The following is a 20,206-nucleotide window of genomic DNA, read 5'->3' on the forward strand; positions in this document are numbered from 1 at the left end:
AAATCAGTAATTGAATATCTCTTTGTCTCAGTTTCATCATCTGGAAAACAGAAAACTTACCAAACCCAGTGCTATTGTGAGGAATAACTGAAATGGTTTCATATAAAGCGCCTGCTATATAGAAAGCACTCAATAAGTGTTAAATTCTGTAGTATTAGAGGAAACAATTATTATATTGGATATAGCTAGACTTCCTGGGTCATGCCACAGTTTGGGTATAATAATGATTGAAAGAGTAGTAAATTGAGAACCAAAGACTCTCTGAGCAAAACAGATTTCCCAAAAGGCCCCCAAAGGCTTAAAAGGAGAATCTGGTAACAAAGATTATTGATATCTTGTTTATCTTGGAGTTCCAAGCTAGAGGTGCTGTCAGCTGAAATGCCTGGTCCTTTGCAGAACTGTGGGTAGTAGGATTCTGCGATGCAAATAAACAGTGGGGTTTCCTGGAGTGGTGATTCCTGGCTTCCTGGCTTCCAGCATCTCCTTTTTAGACTTGAAGTCCTCACTTAAAGTAGAGAAGATAAGGTCTGCTAGGATTCTGACTACTTAAAAGACCATTCTGTACGATGCTGCCGAGAGGGGACTTATGAGAGGTACTCTAAAATGTATCCTCCCCCTTGCCTCAGCATTTGTGGACTCTCTGGTGTACATAACTCGTCCTGATATTTGTGTGCTGGCAACGTATAGACTCACTTTTATGTGGGTGGCAAATTTATTGTTCTCTGACAGGGCCTCTAAATAACATGGGCTTTTCCAAACTCTTTGGAAGGAAGACTACATCACTCTTTCTGGGTTAATAGGATTTAACTATCTATTATCTCCAAAGAATAAAGGTTTACATGAAAGACATGCAAATTGCAAAGCACAGAAACTGCACTGAGCTGAAATAAGAAACAGAAAACGTTGACTCTCCTCTATAAACATCTTCCATTTATCTTTTCCTCTCCTTTGGTTCTAAGATGAGGACAACACAGTGACCTGTTGCTTACCCACAGATATGGTTCAGATCAACATAAGGCAGAACTTTCAAAGAATTAGAGTTGTCTAAAAATCCAGTAGACTGTCTTGTAGGGCAGTGAGTTCCCTGTCTGAAGGTGATTGTTTTATATATTTATAAATATTTATATATTTAGTACCTAGTACAATGGCAACCCACTCCAGTATTCTTGCCTGTAAAATCCCATGGATGGAAGAACCTGGTAGGCTACAGTCCATGGAGTCCCAAAGAGTCAGACATGACTGAGCAACTTCACATGTTTACTGGATGAATGAATGACAAAGAAGATTTGCATCTCTTTAGCAGCACATACTGCTCATCTGTACAATAAGGATTTAATCACTGATCTCATAGGGTCATTCTAAAGATTAACTGAGAAAATACATGAAAAGTGTCCAACATAGTATCTTGCACTTAGTGAACTGCTCATTAACTAATAATAATTATGTTTTATTTTACATTATAAAATATAATCTAAAAAGGAGGGGAGAGAAGGGATTCCTGGGATTCAAGTAGAGGAGAGACAAGATGACCCCCAAATTTGAGATTTGTGGTTTTCTACCCCTGTTCTCTTCACCCTGCCCTGCTGGGTCTGTCTTTCCAGAAGAATATCTCGTGCCCTCCCCCACCCTCTCTCGCATTTAGGGAGCCACACTTTGACATGGTGGACTGACGATACGCTTCTGTCAGTGGCTAAGTTCTGCCCCAATTAACCAGAGATTTTTTAAATATATATCATTAATATGTGACTTAGAATGTGTGGACTTCACTTCCACCATTATTTTCCAGTGACTCTTAGTTGCTTCTTATGTTTGATGCATTTGTCACAGGGACAGAAAAGACTTCACCAATAGCAGAGTGGAAACTCTACAAGAATTTTCTTTAATAGCTTCTTGGCATGGAGCGTGGCAATAACACACATATGATGGTGAGGTCCAAATATGTCATTGCTATCTGTTGAGATGATTTACATAACTTGCTTATGACTGCTCTCACAGTCACGTGGCCTTTTTTGAATAGTACACTACATGTTTGGGCTCAAGCATACTCACGTTAACACATGAGTCATCTGGTGTTTTCAGATTCCTCATTAACTATTATCATTATGCTTGTCTTATGCCTTCCACAACACATGCACAAATTCAGCTATTCTACCTGTAGTTCTTTTTTCTCCCTTGGAGCCCTAGAAATTTGGTTTAACAGCCATCTCTGGAGACATCTGTGTTCTTGCTTAGCTATGGATTAAAAGAAAATTAGGTTTTTATACTAGAGCAGAACTGCTCACAATATTGTCCCTGAATCCTGTAGAGAAGCATTGGAAAAGATCATGGGGAATGTGTACCCCCTTCTGGGTATACAGAGCCCTGTGTTCATTTCCTATTACTGCAGAAATGAATTACCACACACTTGGCATCTCAAAACAACATGAGTTTATTTCCTCACAATTCTGGAAGCTAGAGTGTGAAATCAAGACATTGGCAGAGCCCTGCTTCCACTGGAAGCTCCAGAAAAGGATCCTTCTTTGCCTCTTTCAGCTTCCGTGCCTCCTGGTGCCCCAGGCTTGTGGCTGCTTCATTCCAACCTCGGTTTCCACATCACCGTCTCCCCGTGTCTTCTCTGTCTCCACATCACCATCTCCCCCGTGCCTTCTCTGTCTCCACATCACCGTCTCCCCAAGTCTTCTCTTCCTCTGTCTCTAAAGAGACACTTGTCATTGGATTTGGGGTAAATCAGAAAATCCAGGATGATCTCATTTCAAGATCTTTAACTTACTTTTATCATCAAAGACAAGACTGTTTTTCTAATAAGGTCACACTCAGGTACTAGGAGTTAGGATGTGGGCATATCTTTGGGAGGGACATTCCTACACATAGGCCCCTCCCACTTCTTATGATGAAATTCCTTATCTACTTGGAGATTGAAATATTGGGCAAAGTACAGGCAGGGAGAAACAGAACTGGCAACCTTCACCACTACCATTATTTATTCCTGTGTTCAAAGTTCAAAATACAATTGTTAAGTATTTTATATGCTAAAGACCTGCTGAACCTTTTCAGTCACTAGTATGATGAATCTACAAAAACAAATCAGTGACGGTCATCCTAGGTTGCTTTAACAGATAAGATAGGTGGTATTCTGGCTAAGGAAGTGATTCCTCCACTCAACCCTGAGTCCATCATTGGAGATGTTTCGAACAGAAGCCAGTAGGTCATCCCCCAGCATGTCATAAAGAGGATTCTTGCTCTTGGTGAGAATCTAAGATCATCACCCAACTCAAATCCCTGTGACTTCTTAATAAGTTTAAAATCTCAGTCATGTGGGAACACCAGACACCAGAGAGTGGATTCCTTTTCCTTGAAGAATTTGCTCAGTTTCTTCCTTCTGCCTGGATTTCTTCCAACCTGCCCAAATTTCATTTATCTTTCGTGACCCTCCCTGAGGACAATCTGTTCCAAGAACTTTCCTTGACTGTTCTGAGCCACACCACACTGCTTCCTCACTCTATTCCTCCACACTTGTCCCTGGCTCCTATTTTGGAGGACCATGCTTATTGTGTGTTTTCTTACACTGTTTTAAGTTGGTTTGTTTGTTTATATGAAAGCTCCATTTTCTTAATTAGACAAACTCATTGAGGATGAAATTGAATTGCCTATGGGAACTGCCACAGAAATGCAGACAAGTGTCAGGAATGTAAGAGGTAAATACTGTAGAATTGAAACAGTAGAGAAATGTTGAGCACTTAAATATCTTCCTCCACCTTGTCCTTTCTTCCTTAAATCTTGGTTATATGTTAAAAAAAAAAAAAAAAAAAAGCATTTCCTAAGTATGTTTAGGCTACCCACTCCAGTATTCTTGGGCTTCCATGGTGGCTCAGACGGTTAAGAATCCACCTGCAATGCAGGAGACCTGGGTTCAATCCCTAGGTTGGGAAGATCCCCTGGAGGACGGCATGGCAACCCACTCCAGTGTTCTTGCCTAGAGAATCCCCAGGGACAGAGGAGCCTGGCAGGCTGTGGTCCATGGGGTCACAAAGGGTCAGACACAACTGAGCGACTAAGCACAGCGCAGCACAAATATGTTTTTCAGCCGTGAGTGTAAGAAGACCAGTCTGCTTCCTCACCATACTTCTCATCTGACATCAGCCCTGCCCAGGACCCTGCGGCAACTGACTGCAAGGGCCATGAGCCGCTGGTCAATGCAGAATATTCAGCCTAGATTTTGCTGTTGGCAGGGGTCAGTTCCATCTCAGTATGTTGGTAGACCAGGAAGTGGAAGGATGTCTTTTATGGGCCAGAGTTCTTACAAACAAACCCAAGTTTGAAAGATGTGCCTTGACACCGCAGGGGAAAGGCAGTAAAATTTTCTGACAAGATAGACAAAGCTCCTCTCCAAGAGGAGCTGGTGAAAGTCCATCACTGATTTCTAAAACTTGAATTTCTTCTCATTTAACATTCCCCTTGTTTTTCCCACTTTCTGAACATCTTCTCAGTTATTGACTCCAGATATATCACATGTTCTCTTTTTAGTTCAATTTTCCTTTAATTTCCTGACTATATTTCAACCTCTTTAAAGATCATTTGTATTTTTTTTCTGTCTTTTATAGTGTTGGCAACACTATACAGACAGGTGTCATTTATAGACTGTGTTAATGAATTACTCTCTCTTAGAGACTGGTGATTTAGATATTAAGTAGGAGCAGAGCTAACCCTGACCTATGTAGCCCGTACACACCTGCCCTCCCTCTTTCCCCTCTCTTTCCCCTGCAATGCATATGGTACCCCCGTCTCCCCACCTCCACTTCCAACCCAGGCTCTTGGTTTGAAGATAGTTTTTATCTGGTGCATGACTATTTTTATTCAGATCACTAAAGTACCTGGAAACGGAAATGTAAGTCACTTAGTCATGTCTATCTCTTTGCAATCCCATGTACTGTAGCCCGCCAGGCTTCTCTGTCCATGGAATTATCCAAGCAAGAATACTGGGGTGGGTTGCCATGCCCTTCTCCATGGCATCTTTCTGACCCAGGGACTGAGCCCAGATCTCCTGCATTACAGGCACACTTTTTACCACCTGGGTCACCAGTGTGCTAAGTTGCTTCAGTCATGTTTCTGAGCCAACAGGGAAGCCCATCAAAGACCCTGATTTCTCCCCACTACAAATGTAAGTTAAGGTATAGCCCCCAGAGCATTTGTCTAGCCTCTTATATATCTTAATTCAAAGTTGGTATTTATAAAAAAAAAAATGATGGCACTTTGATACCTGCAAGTCTCACACAATTTATCCATAATTTAACATGTAACTATAAATTTACATTGTTTAATAGAGAAAGAATGAAGCAGGGCAAAGGCCAATGGAGTTTTGCCAAGAGAGCACACTGGTCATAGCAAACACCCTCTTCCAACAACACAAGAGAAGACTCTACACATGGACATCACCAGATGGTCAATACCGAAATCAGATTGATTATATTCTTTGCAGCCAAAGATGGAGAAACTCTATACAGTCAGCAAAAACAAGACCGGGAGCTGACGGTGGCTCAGATCATGAACTCCTTATTGCCAAATTCAGACTTAAACTGAAGAGAGTAGAGATAACCCCTAGACCATTCAGGTATGACCTAAATCAAATCCCTTATGATTATACAGTGGAAGTGACAAATGGATTCAAGAGATTAGATCTGATAGAGTGCCTGAAGATCTATGGACAGAGGTTCGTGACATTGTACAGGAGGCAGGAGTCAAGACCATCTCTAAGAAAAAGAAATGCAAAAATGCAAAATGGCTGTCTGAGGAGGCCTTACAAATAGCTGTGAAATGAAGAGAAGCAAAAAGCAAAGGAGGAAAGGAAAGATATACCCATCTGAATGCAGAGTTCCAAAGAATAGCAAGGAGAGATAAGAAAGCCTTCCTGGGTGATCAGTGCAAAGAAATAGAGGAAAACAATAGAATGGGAAAGACTAGAGATCTCTTCAAGAAACTTAGAGATACCAAGGGAACATTTCATGCAAAGATGGGCACAATAAAGGACAGAAATGGTATGGGCCTAACCTAACCCTCTTAATACCTAGAAGATATTAAGAAGAGGTGGCAAGAATACACAGAAGAACTAGCCAAAAAAGATCTTCATGACCCAGATAATCAAGATGCTATAATCACTCACCTAGAGCCAGACATCCTGGAATGTGAAGTCAAGTGGGCCTTAGGAAGCATCACTACAAACAAAGCTAGTGGAGGTGATAGAATTCCAGTTGAGCTGTTTCAAATCCTAAACGATGATGCCGTGAAAGGGCTACACTCAATACGCTGGCAAATTTGGAAAACTCAGCAGTGGCCACAGGACTGGAAAAGGTCAGTTTTCATTCCAATCCCAAAGAAAGGCAATGCCAAAGAATGCTCAAACCACCACAAAATTGCACTCATCTCACATGCTAGTAAAGTAATGCTCAAAATTCTCCATGCCAGGCTTCAATAATACGTGAACCATGAACTTCCAGATGTTCAAGCTGGTTTTAGAAAAGGTAGAGGAACCAGAGATCAAATTGCCAACAACTGTTGGATCATCGAAAAAGCAAGAGAGTTCCAGAAAAATCGTCTACTTCTTCTTGACTGACTATGCCAAAGACTTTGACTGTGTGGATCACAACAAACTGTGGAAAATTCTTAAAGAGATGGAAACACCAGACCACCTGACCTGCCTCTTGAGAAACCTGTATGCAGGTCAGGAAGCAATAGTTAGAACTGGACATGGAACAACAGACTGGTTCCAAATCGGGAAAGGAGTAGGTCAAGGCTGTATGTTGTCACCCTGCTTATTTAACTTATATGCAGAGTACATCATGAGAAATGCTGGGCTGGATGAAACACAAGCTGGAATCAAGATTGCCAGGAGAAACAGCAATAACCTCAGATATTCAGATGACACAACCCTATGGCAGAAAGTGAAGAACTAAAGAGCCTCTTGATGAAAGTGAAAGAGGAGAGTGAAAAAACTGGCTTAAAACTCAACATTCAGAAAACTAAGATCATGGCATCTGGTCCCATCACTTCATGGCAAATAGATGGAGAAACAATGGAAACAGTGACAGACTTTATTTTGGGGGGCTCCCAAGAATCACTGCAGATGGTGACTGCAGCCATGAAATTAAAAGGCACTGCTCCTTGGAAGAAAAGCTATGACCAACCTAAATAGCATATTAAAAAGCAGAGACATTACTTTGCAAACAAAGGTCCATCTAGCCAAAGTTATGGTTTTTCCAGTAGTCATGTATGGATGTGAGAGTTGGACTATAAAGAAAGCTGAGCACTGAAGAATTGATGCTTTTGAACTGTGGTGTTGGAGAAGACTCTTGAGAGTCCCTTGGACAGCAAGGAGATCCAACCGGTCCATCCTAAAGGAAATCAGTTCTGAATATTCATTGGAAGGACTGATGCTCCAATACTTTGGTCACCTGATGGGAAGAACTGACTCATTTGAAAAGACCCTGATGCTGGGAAAGATTGAAGGCAGGAGGAGAAGCGGACAAGAGAGGATGAGATGGCTGGATGGCATCACCGACTCAATGAACATAAGTTTGAGTAAACTCCAGGAGCTGGTGATGGACAGGGAGGCCTGGCATGCTACAGTCCATGCGGTCGCAAAGAGTTGGACATGGCTGAGCGACTGAACTGAACTGAATAGAGAAAGATAGAGTTTGCCCTGACTTTGGCAATTTCTTTCCCCCAATAATCTAATTTAGGTGTTGAAGCCAGAGCCAGGGCAGTGGTTGGACTGATAATCATTGTAGAAAGGGAGGCAAGGCCATTGGTGTTACAGGAATCTATCGGCATTGTCCCACCCTTTTGCTCAGAGGGTGTATAGCTGTCTTCACATTTCCAGACTATGTTCCTGACTATGTCTATGATCTGTACTGTCTCTGTACTGAGACATGGCCACAGTGACCAGTTCGAAACCAGCTCTGCAGCCATTCCGCCCTGCGGAGCTTCATCCAAATTTTAAAGCATCATCAACAGCAGGAAAACCTTAAGCTCAGTTTCGTTTTTTTTTTTTAAGGCTAATTCTTTTTTTTTTTTTTTAATTTTAAAAGTCGAAGTGTAGTTGAATCACAATATCATGTTAGTTTCAGGTATATAACACAGTGATTCAGTTTTATATATATATATGTATATTTTCCTCAGGTTCTTTTACTGTATAGGTTATTAAAAATATTTAGTATAGTTCCTTGTGCTATACAGTAGATCCTTGTTGGTTATCTGTCTTATATATAGTGGTGCATATGTGTTAATCCCAACCTCCTAATTTATCTCTCCCCCAAGTAGGGCCAAGTGTCACATTGTTTGTGTAGCAACAGTTCACACAGTGTCCTTCCTTGAGAGAACTCTTTCTATTACTTGAATGGGCTCTCTTATATACCCACAAAACAAAGCTATTTCAGGATTCAGTTGTTTTGTCATTGTTTTGGGGACCTGGCCTTAGGTTACATTTTCTTCCTCTCATTTGAAGAAAGTTCTTCCTCCTGCCTCCTGAACCCGTCAGCAGATTGCTCACCTGGTGCCTCTATCAAGCATGTATCAATACAACGATCAGTCAGATCAATTTAGACCTTGGTTAAAAGTTAGTGGTGCACCTGTGACAAGGTTGTAATTCTTCGCTTTTGCCATTGCAGCTGACTGGGAATCAGGGCAGGTACAAGGAAAATATTGAGACCCACAGAGGTGGTTGGAAGCAGAGCTGAGTCCTAACCATGGCCTCAACACACAGCTCTCTCTACCTGAGTCTCTGAAATAACAACAGTGACAGGGCCATGGGTCGGTGAGGCAAGTGCAGCGCTTACCTTTGGGTGTTAATTTTAAGGGGACCCCCAAAACCCTGGTAATTGTGATAAGTACTGTTTTAATGCATTATTTTAAAAAACCAAAATTAATGCAAAAACCCATGATGAACAAATGATTAACATTTAAATAAATACAAGGATCAGTAGCTCACGTTATCTAAAGATTATTTAAGGTTATCACTTAGTCAAAAGAAATTGTCAAACAGCAGTTTCATCAGTTGAAAATCAGACAAAAGAATAGGTAGATTTTTGAAAATAGTATTGCTGGGCTTGCTTTCTTTAAAGCCAGGAAAGTGAAACTATGGGGAAAAATTTTTGTTTTTAGTAAAGTAAAATACTTAAAATAATGTTGTACATTTAATATATGTGTTTTTCATGTTTCCCACGTTTTTTCAACTATCTTAATGATCTAGGGGAAATTAACCATTAAAAAATACATATGTATGTCAGGACTCATATCTCCTTTGGCCTTAGGCTGCAACATAGGGACTTCCTCGATGGCTCAGTGGTAAAGAATTCGCTTGCAATGCAGGAGATATGAGACATGGGTTTGATCTCTGGGTCAGGAAGATCCCTTGGAGGAGGAAACAGCAATCCACTCCAGTATTCTTGCCTGGAAAAATACCCCATGGATAAAGGAGTCTGGCGGGCTACAGACCATGGGGTTGCAAGAGACAGACATGACTGAGTGACTAAGCACACACTACATATTGCAACGTGGGCCACGTAGCTCTGGTGGGATAAGTGTATCTGTTATTTAGGGATGTCTTCAGTGGATTTTTTCCTGTGTTTGTCATAGGCTAAGTAGGAATTTTCTATAAGCAATGCTTTCTGGCAGATAAATGGAAAAGCCTAATGTTCCAAGGTGAGTGGCTAGTAAGCCTCCTTAGGTACATTTTCCTTCTCAAGCACTTGTGCATCTTCTTCTTTTTTAAAGCAGCTGGACAGGAAGAGGTACAGAGCATTTGAAGTTGCAGAATTTCTAGTTTATTCCATCACCTGCCCCTTCATCAGCTGCCCTTGGCCCTATTTTCATTTTTTCATTAATAGTGAATTCAGTGAAAGCTCATCAATGTTTATCCTCTGGATGGGAAAAATGATCTCAGATTTACCATTTTTTTAAAGTGGTTTCCATTGCCCTTGTGTTATGTATGTCAGGATATTGTAAAATACCAAGAGTTGTCAAAATAAAGGAATGTTTACAAACAAATAGGAGAGCACCAAATTCCCCAAATACCATTCATTCTTCAGATCAGATTATATGCTGAGAATTCTAGTACTGGAACTGTTTGGCCATTAAGGACTTTATTTTGTTTATAGAAATCTAGCTAATGCCAGTAAATATCATTGCATTTTCTAAACTGCTCCAAGCCCTTGCTTTTGCCTTTTAAAGCATCTACTTCTCTACTTCATTAGCCTTAATTTTTTTTTCACTTCCGTGGCCAAGAATTACTAATAGCTTCCGTCAGGGCTCAGGGTAACGTCCCCTGCTCAGCTCCGGCAGGACTGCAGTAACAGCCAAGGTGTGTATTGCCACCAAGAAAGCAGACAGAGGCAGTCTCTGGCTATGGGAGCAGTTGGTTACTCCCATTTCACTCTGTCTTGGAGGCTGTCCATACATTGCGGGACGTACACTGATACGTTTAGAGCTTGCTTTAAAAGAGTGTGGTCAGGCTCTTGGAGTCTGGAAACCTAAAGGAACGTCGGACACACCTGAGGCTGCTGAACCTATGGGAAGACTTGGGGGCTATCTTCAAATAACTGAAATGGATTTAAGGAATTAGACATGCTCTAAATGGCACCCATGAAGGGGTTAGGTGAGTTCCAGAGAGAAAAAATTTTGGTCAGTATATAGACTTTCCCTCCCTAATAGGTTGTTGTCATTTAGTCGCTCGGTTGTGTCTGACTCTTTTGTGACCCCATGGACTGTAGCTCACCAGGCTCCTCTGTCCTCAGGATTTCCCAGGCAAGAATCCTGGAGCAGGTTGCCATTTCCTCTTCCAGGGGATCTTCCTGATCTAGGGATTGAACCTGTGTCTCCTGCATTGGCAGGCTGATTCTGTACCACTGAGCCGCCAGGGATGCCCACATCCCCGAGTAGTTATTTATCCTTTAACTGGAAGTTTTTATCTTTTGACTACATTTACCCACTCTAACTCGTCCCCCACTCTGGTAACTACAAATATGATCTCTCTTTTCCCAAGTTTGTTGAAGTATACCACCACGGTAGTTCCTGGTGCAGCACGTAGTGACTCAATATTTCTATACATTACAAAATGATCACCACAATAATCTGGTTACAATATGTTACCACATGAAGATATTATAGCATTATTGAGTATATTATTTTATAAAATATGAAATGCCTTCATTTTGTAGCTGGAAGTCTGCACCTCTTAATCACCCTCCTGAAGGCTGTTCTTAAGGCCACTAAGTTTCCAGTCTATTGAATTTTCCAGTGCAGGTGACAATGTACATACAACCTCTAATGAGCCTCTTGGTTGCAGATGGTGCTGACTCACATTTGCTCTGAAATGTATCTTTGTTGTCAACCAGAGATGTTTAGAATTTCAAAGTTAGGTAGAAGAACTTCTGGACAGATTTCAGGCAAGATGAAGTAGTGGGAAAGGAAGCAGGGATTAAGGACAAACAGAGGTGGACATTGTTATTTTTCCTGGCACTTCCTGGCATGACCCTGGTGGACTGCACATCTCTGTAAACGTCCCCTCAGGCTTCTATTCTTCCCCAACTCAGAGGCGAGGAGGAAGGATGGTTCCTCAGTCACAACAGTGCTGTATCAAGGCAGAGTAAGATATCCACCCCACCCCCGTACACATACTCAAGGAAGGAATCTACTTCCTGCTTTTTCTCACTCCAAACTGCAAAAAAGCCACCTTGCATGTCCCTTTCTCCTTACCCCAGCTAGGCCCAGACTGCTGACAGCTGATATACAGACTAACGTGTATGGACAGACCCTCGTGCTTCCTCTTAGGGGACAAAAGATTTTGCCTTTTAAGCCTTAATGAGTTTCTATAATTTCTTCTCAGTTCATCAGCAAGGCACATATATGTCCAAAAACATGACACATCATACGTATTTATAAGATGTAAACTGGAAATAAGAAACATCAAGTAAATTATATTAATCATACTTTTAAAAGTCTACCTATTTCTTTTTTTGGAACCCAAACTGCTTTTTTAGCCAATTCTCTCATAATCTGTGTCTATTCATATGGGCTTTATTTAGTCTAAAGCAAAGTTGAAAAATATATACAGCAGTGTTTACATTAATATTATATGAAGAATCTGGTTTACTCACAAGAGTAAGTGCCAGGGAATTCAAATTGCTCTCAGATAAAAAAGAATGAAAAGGAAAACAAATTGGTGTTGGAGCTAAAACCTGCCATTTTTGCTTACTCCAATCCACTTATCCTGTCTTAGGCATTTTAGCACTCAGTAAAGTCAAAGAATCTTTTTATTCAGAGATCTTGGAAAACTCCATCTGCAACGGGGCCTACAGGGATTTTTAACCTTATAATTTCCTGGGGCTCTTTTATTTGGTTCAATTACTGGGTCGGGAAGATCCGCTGGAGAAGGGATAGGCTACCTGCTCCAGTATTCTTGGGCTTCCCTTATATCTCAGATGGTAAAGAATCTGCCTGCAGTGCGGGAGACCTGGGTTCAGTCCCTGGGTTGGGAAGATCCCCTGGAGAAGGGAAAGGCTATCCACTCCAGTACTCCGGCCTAGAGAATTCTATGGGATCTCAAAGAGTTGGACATGACTGAGTGACTTTCACTTTCCTTTTTACTTTTTTTGGATCCTGACTGTTCCTAGACAGATGCTGGAAGAAAAGGAGCAATGTTGTGAAGAGCAGTAAGGAGTTATGAGCCCCTGCTGGTTCGTTCTTTTTCGGTGTAACTGGCGAGTTACTTACCTACTACACCCAGTTTCCTCATCAATTAATTTAAAAACAAAATCCCTGGGGATTTGTAAGGATTAAATAACATAATCATATATATACATGTATATATATAGGCCCCAGAAAAAAAAATTTCCCCAAAGCCAACCACCCTAAAATACTTCAAGAAAACACCTCTATTATATTAGCACAGAACCATAGGACTCTGTTTCTGAAAGGGATTTCATAGTATCTAGTCCGGAGGATTTTTTGGTTTTTGTTTTCCTTAAGCCATGGTCCTTTGAGCAGAATCTTATGAGAAACCTAATGTGTGAGATGAAAGTGGAGCTGGTATATATGTACCACAGCTTCCTTATCCATTCGTCTATGGATGGGCATCTAGGTTGCTTCCATGTCCTGGCTACTATAAACAGTGCTGCGATGAACATTGGGGTACACGTGTCTCTTTCATATACACCATGGAATATTACTCAGCTGTTAAAAAGAATTCACTTGAATCAGTTCTAATGAGATGGATGAAACTGGAGCCCATTATACAGAATGAAGTAAGCCAGAAAGATAAAGAACATTACAGCATACTAACACATATATATGGAATTTAGAAAGATGGTAATGATAACCATATATGCAAAACAGAAAAAGAGACACAGATGTACAGAACAGACTTTTGGACTCGTGGGAGAAGGCAAGGGTGGGATGTTTTGAGAGAACATCATGTATATTATCTATAGTGAAACAGATCACCAGCCCAGGTGGGATGCTTGAGACAAGTGCTTGGGCCTGGTGCACTGGGAAGACCCAGAGGAATCGGGTGGAGAGGAAGGTGGGAGGGGGGATCGGGATGGGGAATACAGGTAACTCCATGGCTGATTCATGTCACTGTATGACAAAACCCACTGAAATGTTGTGAAGTAATTAGCCTCCAACTAATAAAAATAAATGGAAAAAATAAAATAAAATAAAAATAAATTTAAAAAAAAAAGTGGACCTGGGTTTGGGTGGAGTGGAAAATTGGACACAGCCCACCATCCCCCTTCCCTTCCCTGGAAGAGCCCGAGGCATCTGACACAGCTTGCAGAGCACAGTGAGAAGAAAACCAAACATCTGGTCCAATTCCACCTTTTCACCGACGAGGAAACGGCCCAGTGTGACATTGTTGTTACAGTGGTCGGAGCAGAGCTACCACCTGTATTCCTATCACCCTTCCGTTCAGCACAATGAGAAAGAATATGTGGGAGTACTTGACCCAACTCTGAGTGCCGAAGACGTAGGGTTTTAGTTCAAAATATGTGACCTTTTTTTTCTATAGCAGATGATAGTCTTTTCGATGGCCCATTTCCATTTTCATGTTTATTTTTGAACTGTTTTTCATGCTACTGAAAGCATTTCCTGTGTGGTTCTAATATCTTCTCTGAGCCTTGAGGACAAATAGCAGCTGTGTAGGTTTCTATGAAATTTGACTATAAACAGCTTCACCCCCTCCTGTATCCTCTACCTTTGTCTCCAGTGATCTCTTCTGATGCTAAATAAAAGTCTGTGATTTCTACACGCTTTCACATTTGGGGCACTTTACTTCTACCTCTTGACCAGAGTGTTCTTCAAGGCTTATTAACACAGTGCAGAAATGTAAGCTGATTCAGTACAAGTCTGAAGTCAATGTATTTTCTTTTTGAGATAAGGCTATGTTTGTACAAACAACCTCAAACTTTACTTGGAAAAGAAAAAACTGTAAGGCAGTTTATGACTGCTGTGCTGTTTCTAAACATGGTCAGTTTCCTGTTAGGAGATTCATCTGTCTTTATGTTTCTGCGGAAAACTTAGTCATTTTAGTTACTTTCGGAAAAGAAGAAAGTTGAGTTGAGGGCTGGGACACTACAGGATTCTTCATTGTCATGAGTGTTGACCCCGAGTCCCCTAACGCTGACCTGTCTGCACTGCTTACCAGGGTTTCTCAGTACTGGGTCATGTCCCATCCCCTGGGAAGGTCTGGGGACTCCAAGAGGGTAGGCATGTCCTTTAAAGCTCTCTTGAAGGTCCCCCACACAGCCAATTTGCTACCTAGCTCAAGATTGGTGCTCACAAAATGCTTATTGAAATCAGATGTTTATGATTATCATTGTCACTAATCTCACACTACTGCAGCTCATTAATAAAAAATATTGAAGGCAAAGAAAAAAATGTTTATTGACTGATCAGGAGACTTTCCTAGGTGTTGATCAGGCATGTTGAGATCTCCATTTTAAACTCCTGTACCAAAGGAAAAATAGCTTCCCTGGTGGCTCAGATGGTATAGAATCTGCTTGCAATGTGGGTGACCCAGGTTCAATCCCTGGGTTGGAAAGATCCCCTGGAGAAGGAAATGGCAACCCATTTCAATATTCTTGCCTGAAGAATTCCATGGACAGAGGAACCTGGCATGTTACAGTCCATAAGGTTGCAAAGAGTCAGACACAATTGAGCGACTCTTTCACTTTTCACCAATGGAAAATACATAGTGTGATAATATTCTACTAGTTTGAAAATATATGTATAATTGAATGAAAGAGAACTATGAGAACAAAGCAAAAAGACCCGTGACAGGAACTATACCTTTCAGTTTCCAGGCCAAATGAGCTCAGCTGGAGACAGAATGACTTCAGTAACAAATATATGTAAGAATAGTTAATATTTATTGGGCACTTACTGTATTTCAGGCATAATTCTAAGGAGTTTTATGCCTCATATGTCATTTACTCCTCACAACACCCCTCTGAGATAGGCCATTACAGTATTATCTCCACTTTATAGACATGGAAATAGAGACTTAAATCATTGGTGTGCCGTGGCGGTAGGATTGGCCCAGGCAGCGTGGCTCGGGAAACACCTTTACCGTGAAGTAACTGAATAAATGAAATGCACGCAGAAGAAAACAATGCTTTCATCATCATAAAAATACAACTGCCTCAGCAGCTCTTATTTCTTCTCAGATGATTTAGTTGAAGACTATGAGGTGTCCTTTATTTTCTGGGTTTTAGAGAAAAGTAGTGAAGAGAGATAAGAGAAAGCCATGAGCACATTAACTTTTTCCTCTTGTCGTGATCTGACAGAGAACTTTACAAATCACTCGTCTGTTTTGTCAGGGCCTGTTTCTGGACATTCTCAGATTTCTCTCAAATAATTTTCACTGCACTAATATGAGGACGTTAGAGGTAAGTATTATTCCTACTAAGATAGGTAGTTAAGCTGAGGCATAAGGAAGCCAGGCTTCAGGTCACGTCAGTCAGTCACCAAGTGGTCACTCGGCCCAGGCCTTCCTAGTCACAGCTCAGTTCTGTCCATTGGCAGCACCACTGACGTCCATAACCAAGATAGATGAGCAGTTCTTTCTCTCTTTCAGGTTTGTGGATGGCTCCTAGAAGATCCTGACTTACTCTGGAGGAAATACTGTTTTCCTGGGTTGGCTTCCTGTCTTACTGCTCCACCCACCCCCAGCTGACCATGAACCAGCCAGACCCGGCTGAGGACCCGGATCCCAGCCCTGCCCCACTGTGTGTGGTGTGTGGCCAAGCCCACTCCCCCGAGGAAAACCACTTCTACACCTACACGGAAGACGTGGACGACGACCTCATCTGCCACATCTGTCTGCAAGCTCTTCTGGACCCTCTGGACACTCCATGCGGACACACGTACTGCACCCTCTGCCTCACCAGCTTCCTGGTGGAGAAGGACTTCTGCCCCGTGGATCGCAAGCCCCTGGTTCTGCAGCGCTGCCAGAAGTCCAACATCCTGGTCAACAAGCTCCTCAACAAGCTGCTGGTGACCTGCCCGTTCTCGGACCACTGCACCGAGGTGCTCCCGCGCTGCGACCTGGAGCGCCACTTTCAGACGAGGTAGGGAGGGGCTGCCCTGGCGGCCCAGTGGTCAAGAAGGCGCCCGCAGTGCGGGAGACCTGGGTTCGATCCCTGGGTTGAGAAGATCCCCTGAAGAAGGGGAAGCCTACCCACTCCAGTGTTCTGGCCTGGAGAATGTACAGTCCATGGGGTGGCGAAGAGGCGGACACGACTGAGCGCCTTTCACTTTCACTCTCTAGGGAGGGGCTGCCCCTCGGCCAATCCTGAGAAGCCCCCGCCCTCACGGCTGCTGCTGCAAGGGCTGGGTGCTCCCGGAAATGCCTGTTTCTTTCCCTTCTGCTTTGCCGCCACTGAAAGGATTCATTCAAAATAAAGAGGCGGCTGAGGCGTTCTGGCTGTGGTTCGGTGTGAGGAAACAGCGCGCGGGGTGTGAGTGTGTGTGGGTATGTGTTTATACAGTGGGGAGATTTTCTGATAAAATATAAATAATATAAAATTTGCCATTTTAAAAGCATTTTAAAGTGCGGCTCAGAGACGTTAAGTACGTTTACACTGATGTACAATCACCACCAATAACCATTTCCAGGGTTTTTTTCATCTTCCAGAACTAAAACTTCATATCCATTTAAAAAATTAAAATAAACCCCCCCCTCATTCCTTCCTCTCCAGCCACTGGCAACCACCATTCTGCTTTCTGCCTCCATGAATTTGACTGCTCTAGAAACCTCATATAAGAAGCACCGTTCAGTATTTGCTCTTTTGTGACTGGTTTATTTCATTTGGGTGTATCTGAAATGTGAAAGATACTGGAGAAGCTAATGAGCAGCTTTCTCATCTTATTTTGTGAGGCTTCAGGTTCCCAAAAAGATATTCTGGAGGGCATTGCTTGCCTTTTTATGTAAGAAAACAAATCCCTCCCAATTTGTCCCATGATTTGCTCTGTAGGAGAAATACCAAAGCCCAGCTACCCTTTGAGGAGACACAAGGTATTTTCAACTAAGTTTTTAAGAGGAGAAACTTAACGAAACTTTTGTCCTTCTAGTGATTTGTTCTGCAAGGTTTTCAGCACAGGTGTGCGCTGATGCAGAACTGTGGTGTGACTACTCCTGCGTGTAGTCAACACCTCCCGTTCCACCATCTACCTCTTATTTCACCCACTCACACTGTTGTGTTCCTGAGCGTACTTCTTGTGGACAGCCTCGGGGGTGGTCCCGGGTCTCAGCGCAGGAGTTCCTCTCTTAGAGCCTCTGAGGTGCTTAATAAGACATGAACAGTAATACCAGAGTTATTTTGTAAGAGGAAATTTGGAAACTGGTATTTATCTTGGTTCCTGTTGTGACAGGGGCGAGAGGCAGGTGCGGGTGTTTTTTTTTCTAAAGGTCACATTCCTTAAGCCCTGAATCTGAGTCTTTGTCTTTGGGGACGTGCAGAATCTCTAACATGGAAGTTTGCATCCAAAGCACCCGCCTGGGTATAATGCTTCATATATGTTTTCCATAGTAATTACGTCGATGAACATACTTTCCCCCCCTAGATGTTGAGCCAAATGCATCTATGTCAGGTTCGTGAGTTGCCTCTGACGCTCTGTGATCTCAGGTGTGTAAGCTAGGATGTGCCCAGAAGGAAGCATGGCCAGAGGGGAAGGGGTAAGGGAGTCTGCGTGTGACCTTAGCTGCAAGTTTTGCCTGGGTAGGGGAGGCTTTGCCTGCAGGGCAGTGGGTCTGGGGTCAGAGATGAGGTGGATGCAGACAGATGCTGACACAGGGCCAGGGCCGAGACTGCAGCCACATCAGCTCAAAGAGGTGAGGAGCAAGAGGAGGAGAAAAGGCCCTGGGAGACCGCCCTGCCCTTTCCCATGTTGCCTACTTTGCCGTTTATATAATACATTTGTGTTTGGGAGCTGTATGCGATTCCTGCTTTGCTGTAACAATCACAAACTTAGTGGCTTAAAACAATGCCAAGTGTGTTACCTTCCAGTTCCGAGTATTCGGAGTCCAACACAGGTCTCACTGATGTCAAGGTGTTCGGAGGCTGGTTCCCTTTGGCTCTGGGGAGAGTCTCTTTCCTTGCGGCCTCCAGCTTCCAGAGGCCCCTGCTCTCCTTGGCTTGTGGCCTCTTTCTCCATCTTCAAAGCCAGCAGCCTAGAATCTCTCTCTCTTCTCTCCTTTCCCTCTTTCCCTTCTCTCTCTCTCACTCCTCTCCTTCCATCACCACATCTCTTTCTATGACTCTGATCCGCCTGACTTCCTTATATAAGGACGCCGGTGATGACACTGGGATCCACTCAGTGAATCCACCTGGATAGTTCAGGCTCCTTTCCTCATCTCAGGATTTATTTAGTCGCATCTGTAAGTCCCCTTTGCCATGTGAGGTGACACATTCACAGGTTCTGAGGATGAGGAGGCAGACTGCTTCGGGGAGGGGCGTGGTCAGTATTCTGCACTACTGGAGTTTTGCAGGGGAGGGACAGAGGACAGAGACGAGGAGAGAAATAGAAGCGCTCTGAAGAGAGAGAGTGAAATAAGCAGCCCTTCTTCCTCCCCTCATCAAACACTGATGTGGGGCCAAGAATATCCCTAAGAACTGGGATAAGATAGCACGGGGAGCTGAGATCAAGACTGGAAAGAAGTGGTTCTGGGGGAGGTCTGCAAAGAGACTGGTGGGGCGGGGGGCTTCTGGGGTCTAGGAGAGAGATGACTCAAGTGCACCTCAGCTGCCCACACCGGCTGCAGGACCCCACACCTCAAGAAGTCAGGGAGAAAGGTCTGCTGAACGCTCAGCGCATAACGAGATGTGCAGAGCTGATGGAATTCACAGGTCTGAGCCGTGGCCTCAGAGCCCTTCACCCTCCCCTTCAGCAGCCCTCGGTGGCGAGGGAACTCTCAGGGCAGGTGTTGGGCCTCCACGCTTGCTGTGACTCCACACTTCAGCTTGCTAAGTAGGTTAAAACCAACATTTCCAAAAATACGTTGAATTTGTTAGTCATCAAATGCTTAATATACACTTCCTTGCCTCCTGCTCCCTAAGCATTTTACCGGCCAGGATTCAGAATCTGGAGCTAATCTGGAACTTGACTCCAGAGCCCTCTTGGGCCAGGGGCTAGTGACCAATTCAGTAGACTATCTCTTCCTCGTCTTAGAAGAGAGGTTAAGATTAAGGCACTACTCCCGCTGGAGTCTCTTAAAGTCGGAAAACTCAGAGGTTACCAGAAAGCCGGCATTTTCCTTACGTTCCGATATGAGGCCTCCAGGCTGGTGGCTGCTTGTATGGAAGTGTTGTCATATGTTTGTACTAGAAGATAAGCTTATAAATTTTGCATTCTTCATTTCCGTATTTAAAATATAATGAGTTAAAAATATTTTCTTTGACTGATGGTACTTTGATAACTATAAAGTAGGCAGGCTAAAAACCTAAAATGGAGAACTTCACTGTAATTCTGGTTGAGAACTATGGGGAGACCGACGTGGATCCACATGTCCTTCCAGGGGGCCCTAGAGAGCTAGCGACCCTGGGCTTCATGGGAAGCTTCCTACATAGGTTTCTCCACCTGTGCAATGGGAATTTATTTCGGTTGACTCCTTAAATACTAAACTCTTGCAGAAATGAATCACATTTAGAATGTTTCCATT

The 20,206-nt window shown here is 42.9% G+C and overlaps 1 protein-coding gene and 1 long non-coding RNA gene across 6 annotated transcripts in view; one reads left to right on the forward strand and one right to left on the reverse strand.

Annotated features, from left to right (window-relative positions):
- Nucleotides 1-20,206, forward strand: part of LNX1 (ligand of numb-protein X 1) — a 185,320-nt gene that overhangs the window by 58,552 nt on the left and 106,562 nt on the right. For all 5 annotated transcript variants that reach the window (XM_043906755.1, XM_043906757.1, XM_043906756.1 and 2 more), the window contains one exon: nt 16,124-16,616. In XM_043906755.1, the coding sequence (XP_043762690.1) occupies nt 16,225-16,616 (392 nt within the window). In that variant the 5' untranslated portion in view covers nt 16,124-16,224. The remainder of the gene's footprint in view (nt 1-16,123; nt 16,617-20,206) is intronic.
- LOC122696585 lies at nt 2,413-17,815 on the reverse strand. The gene is made up of 2 exons (XR_006341790.1): nt 17,740-17,815; nt 2,413-2,693 (listed from the first exon to the last, which is right to left on the reverse strand). It is a non-coding gene; the product is annotated as an uncharacterized LOC122696585 (long non-coding RNA).

The sequence above is a fragment of the Cervus elaphus genome, chromosome 6 (genome assembly GCF_910594005.1).
Source record: "Cervus elaphus chromosome 6, mCerEla1.1, whole genome shotgun sequence".
Lineage (NCBI taxonomy): Eukaryota > Metazoa > Chordata > Mammalia > Artiodactyla > Cervidae > Cervus > Cervus elaphus.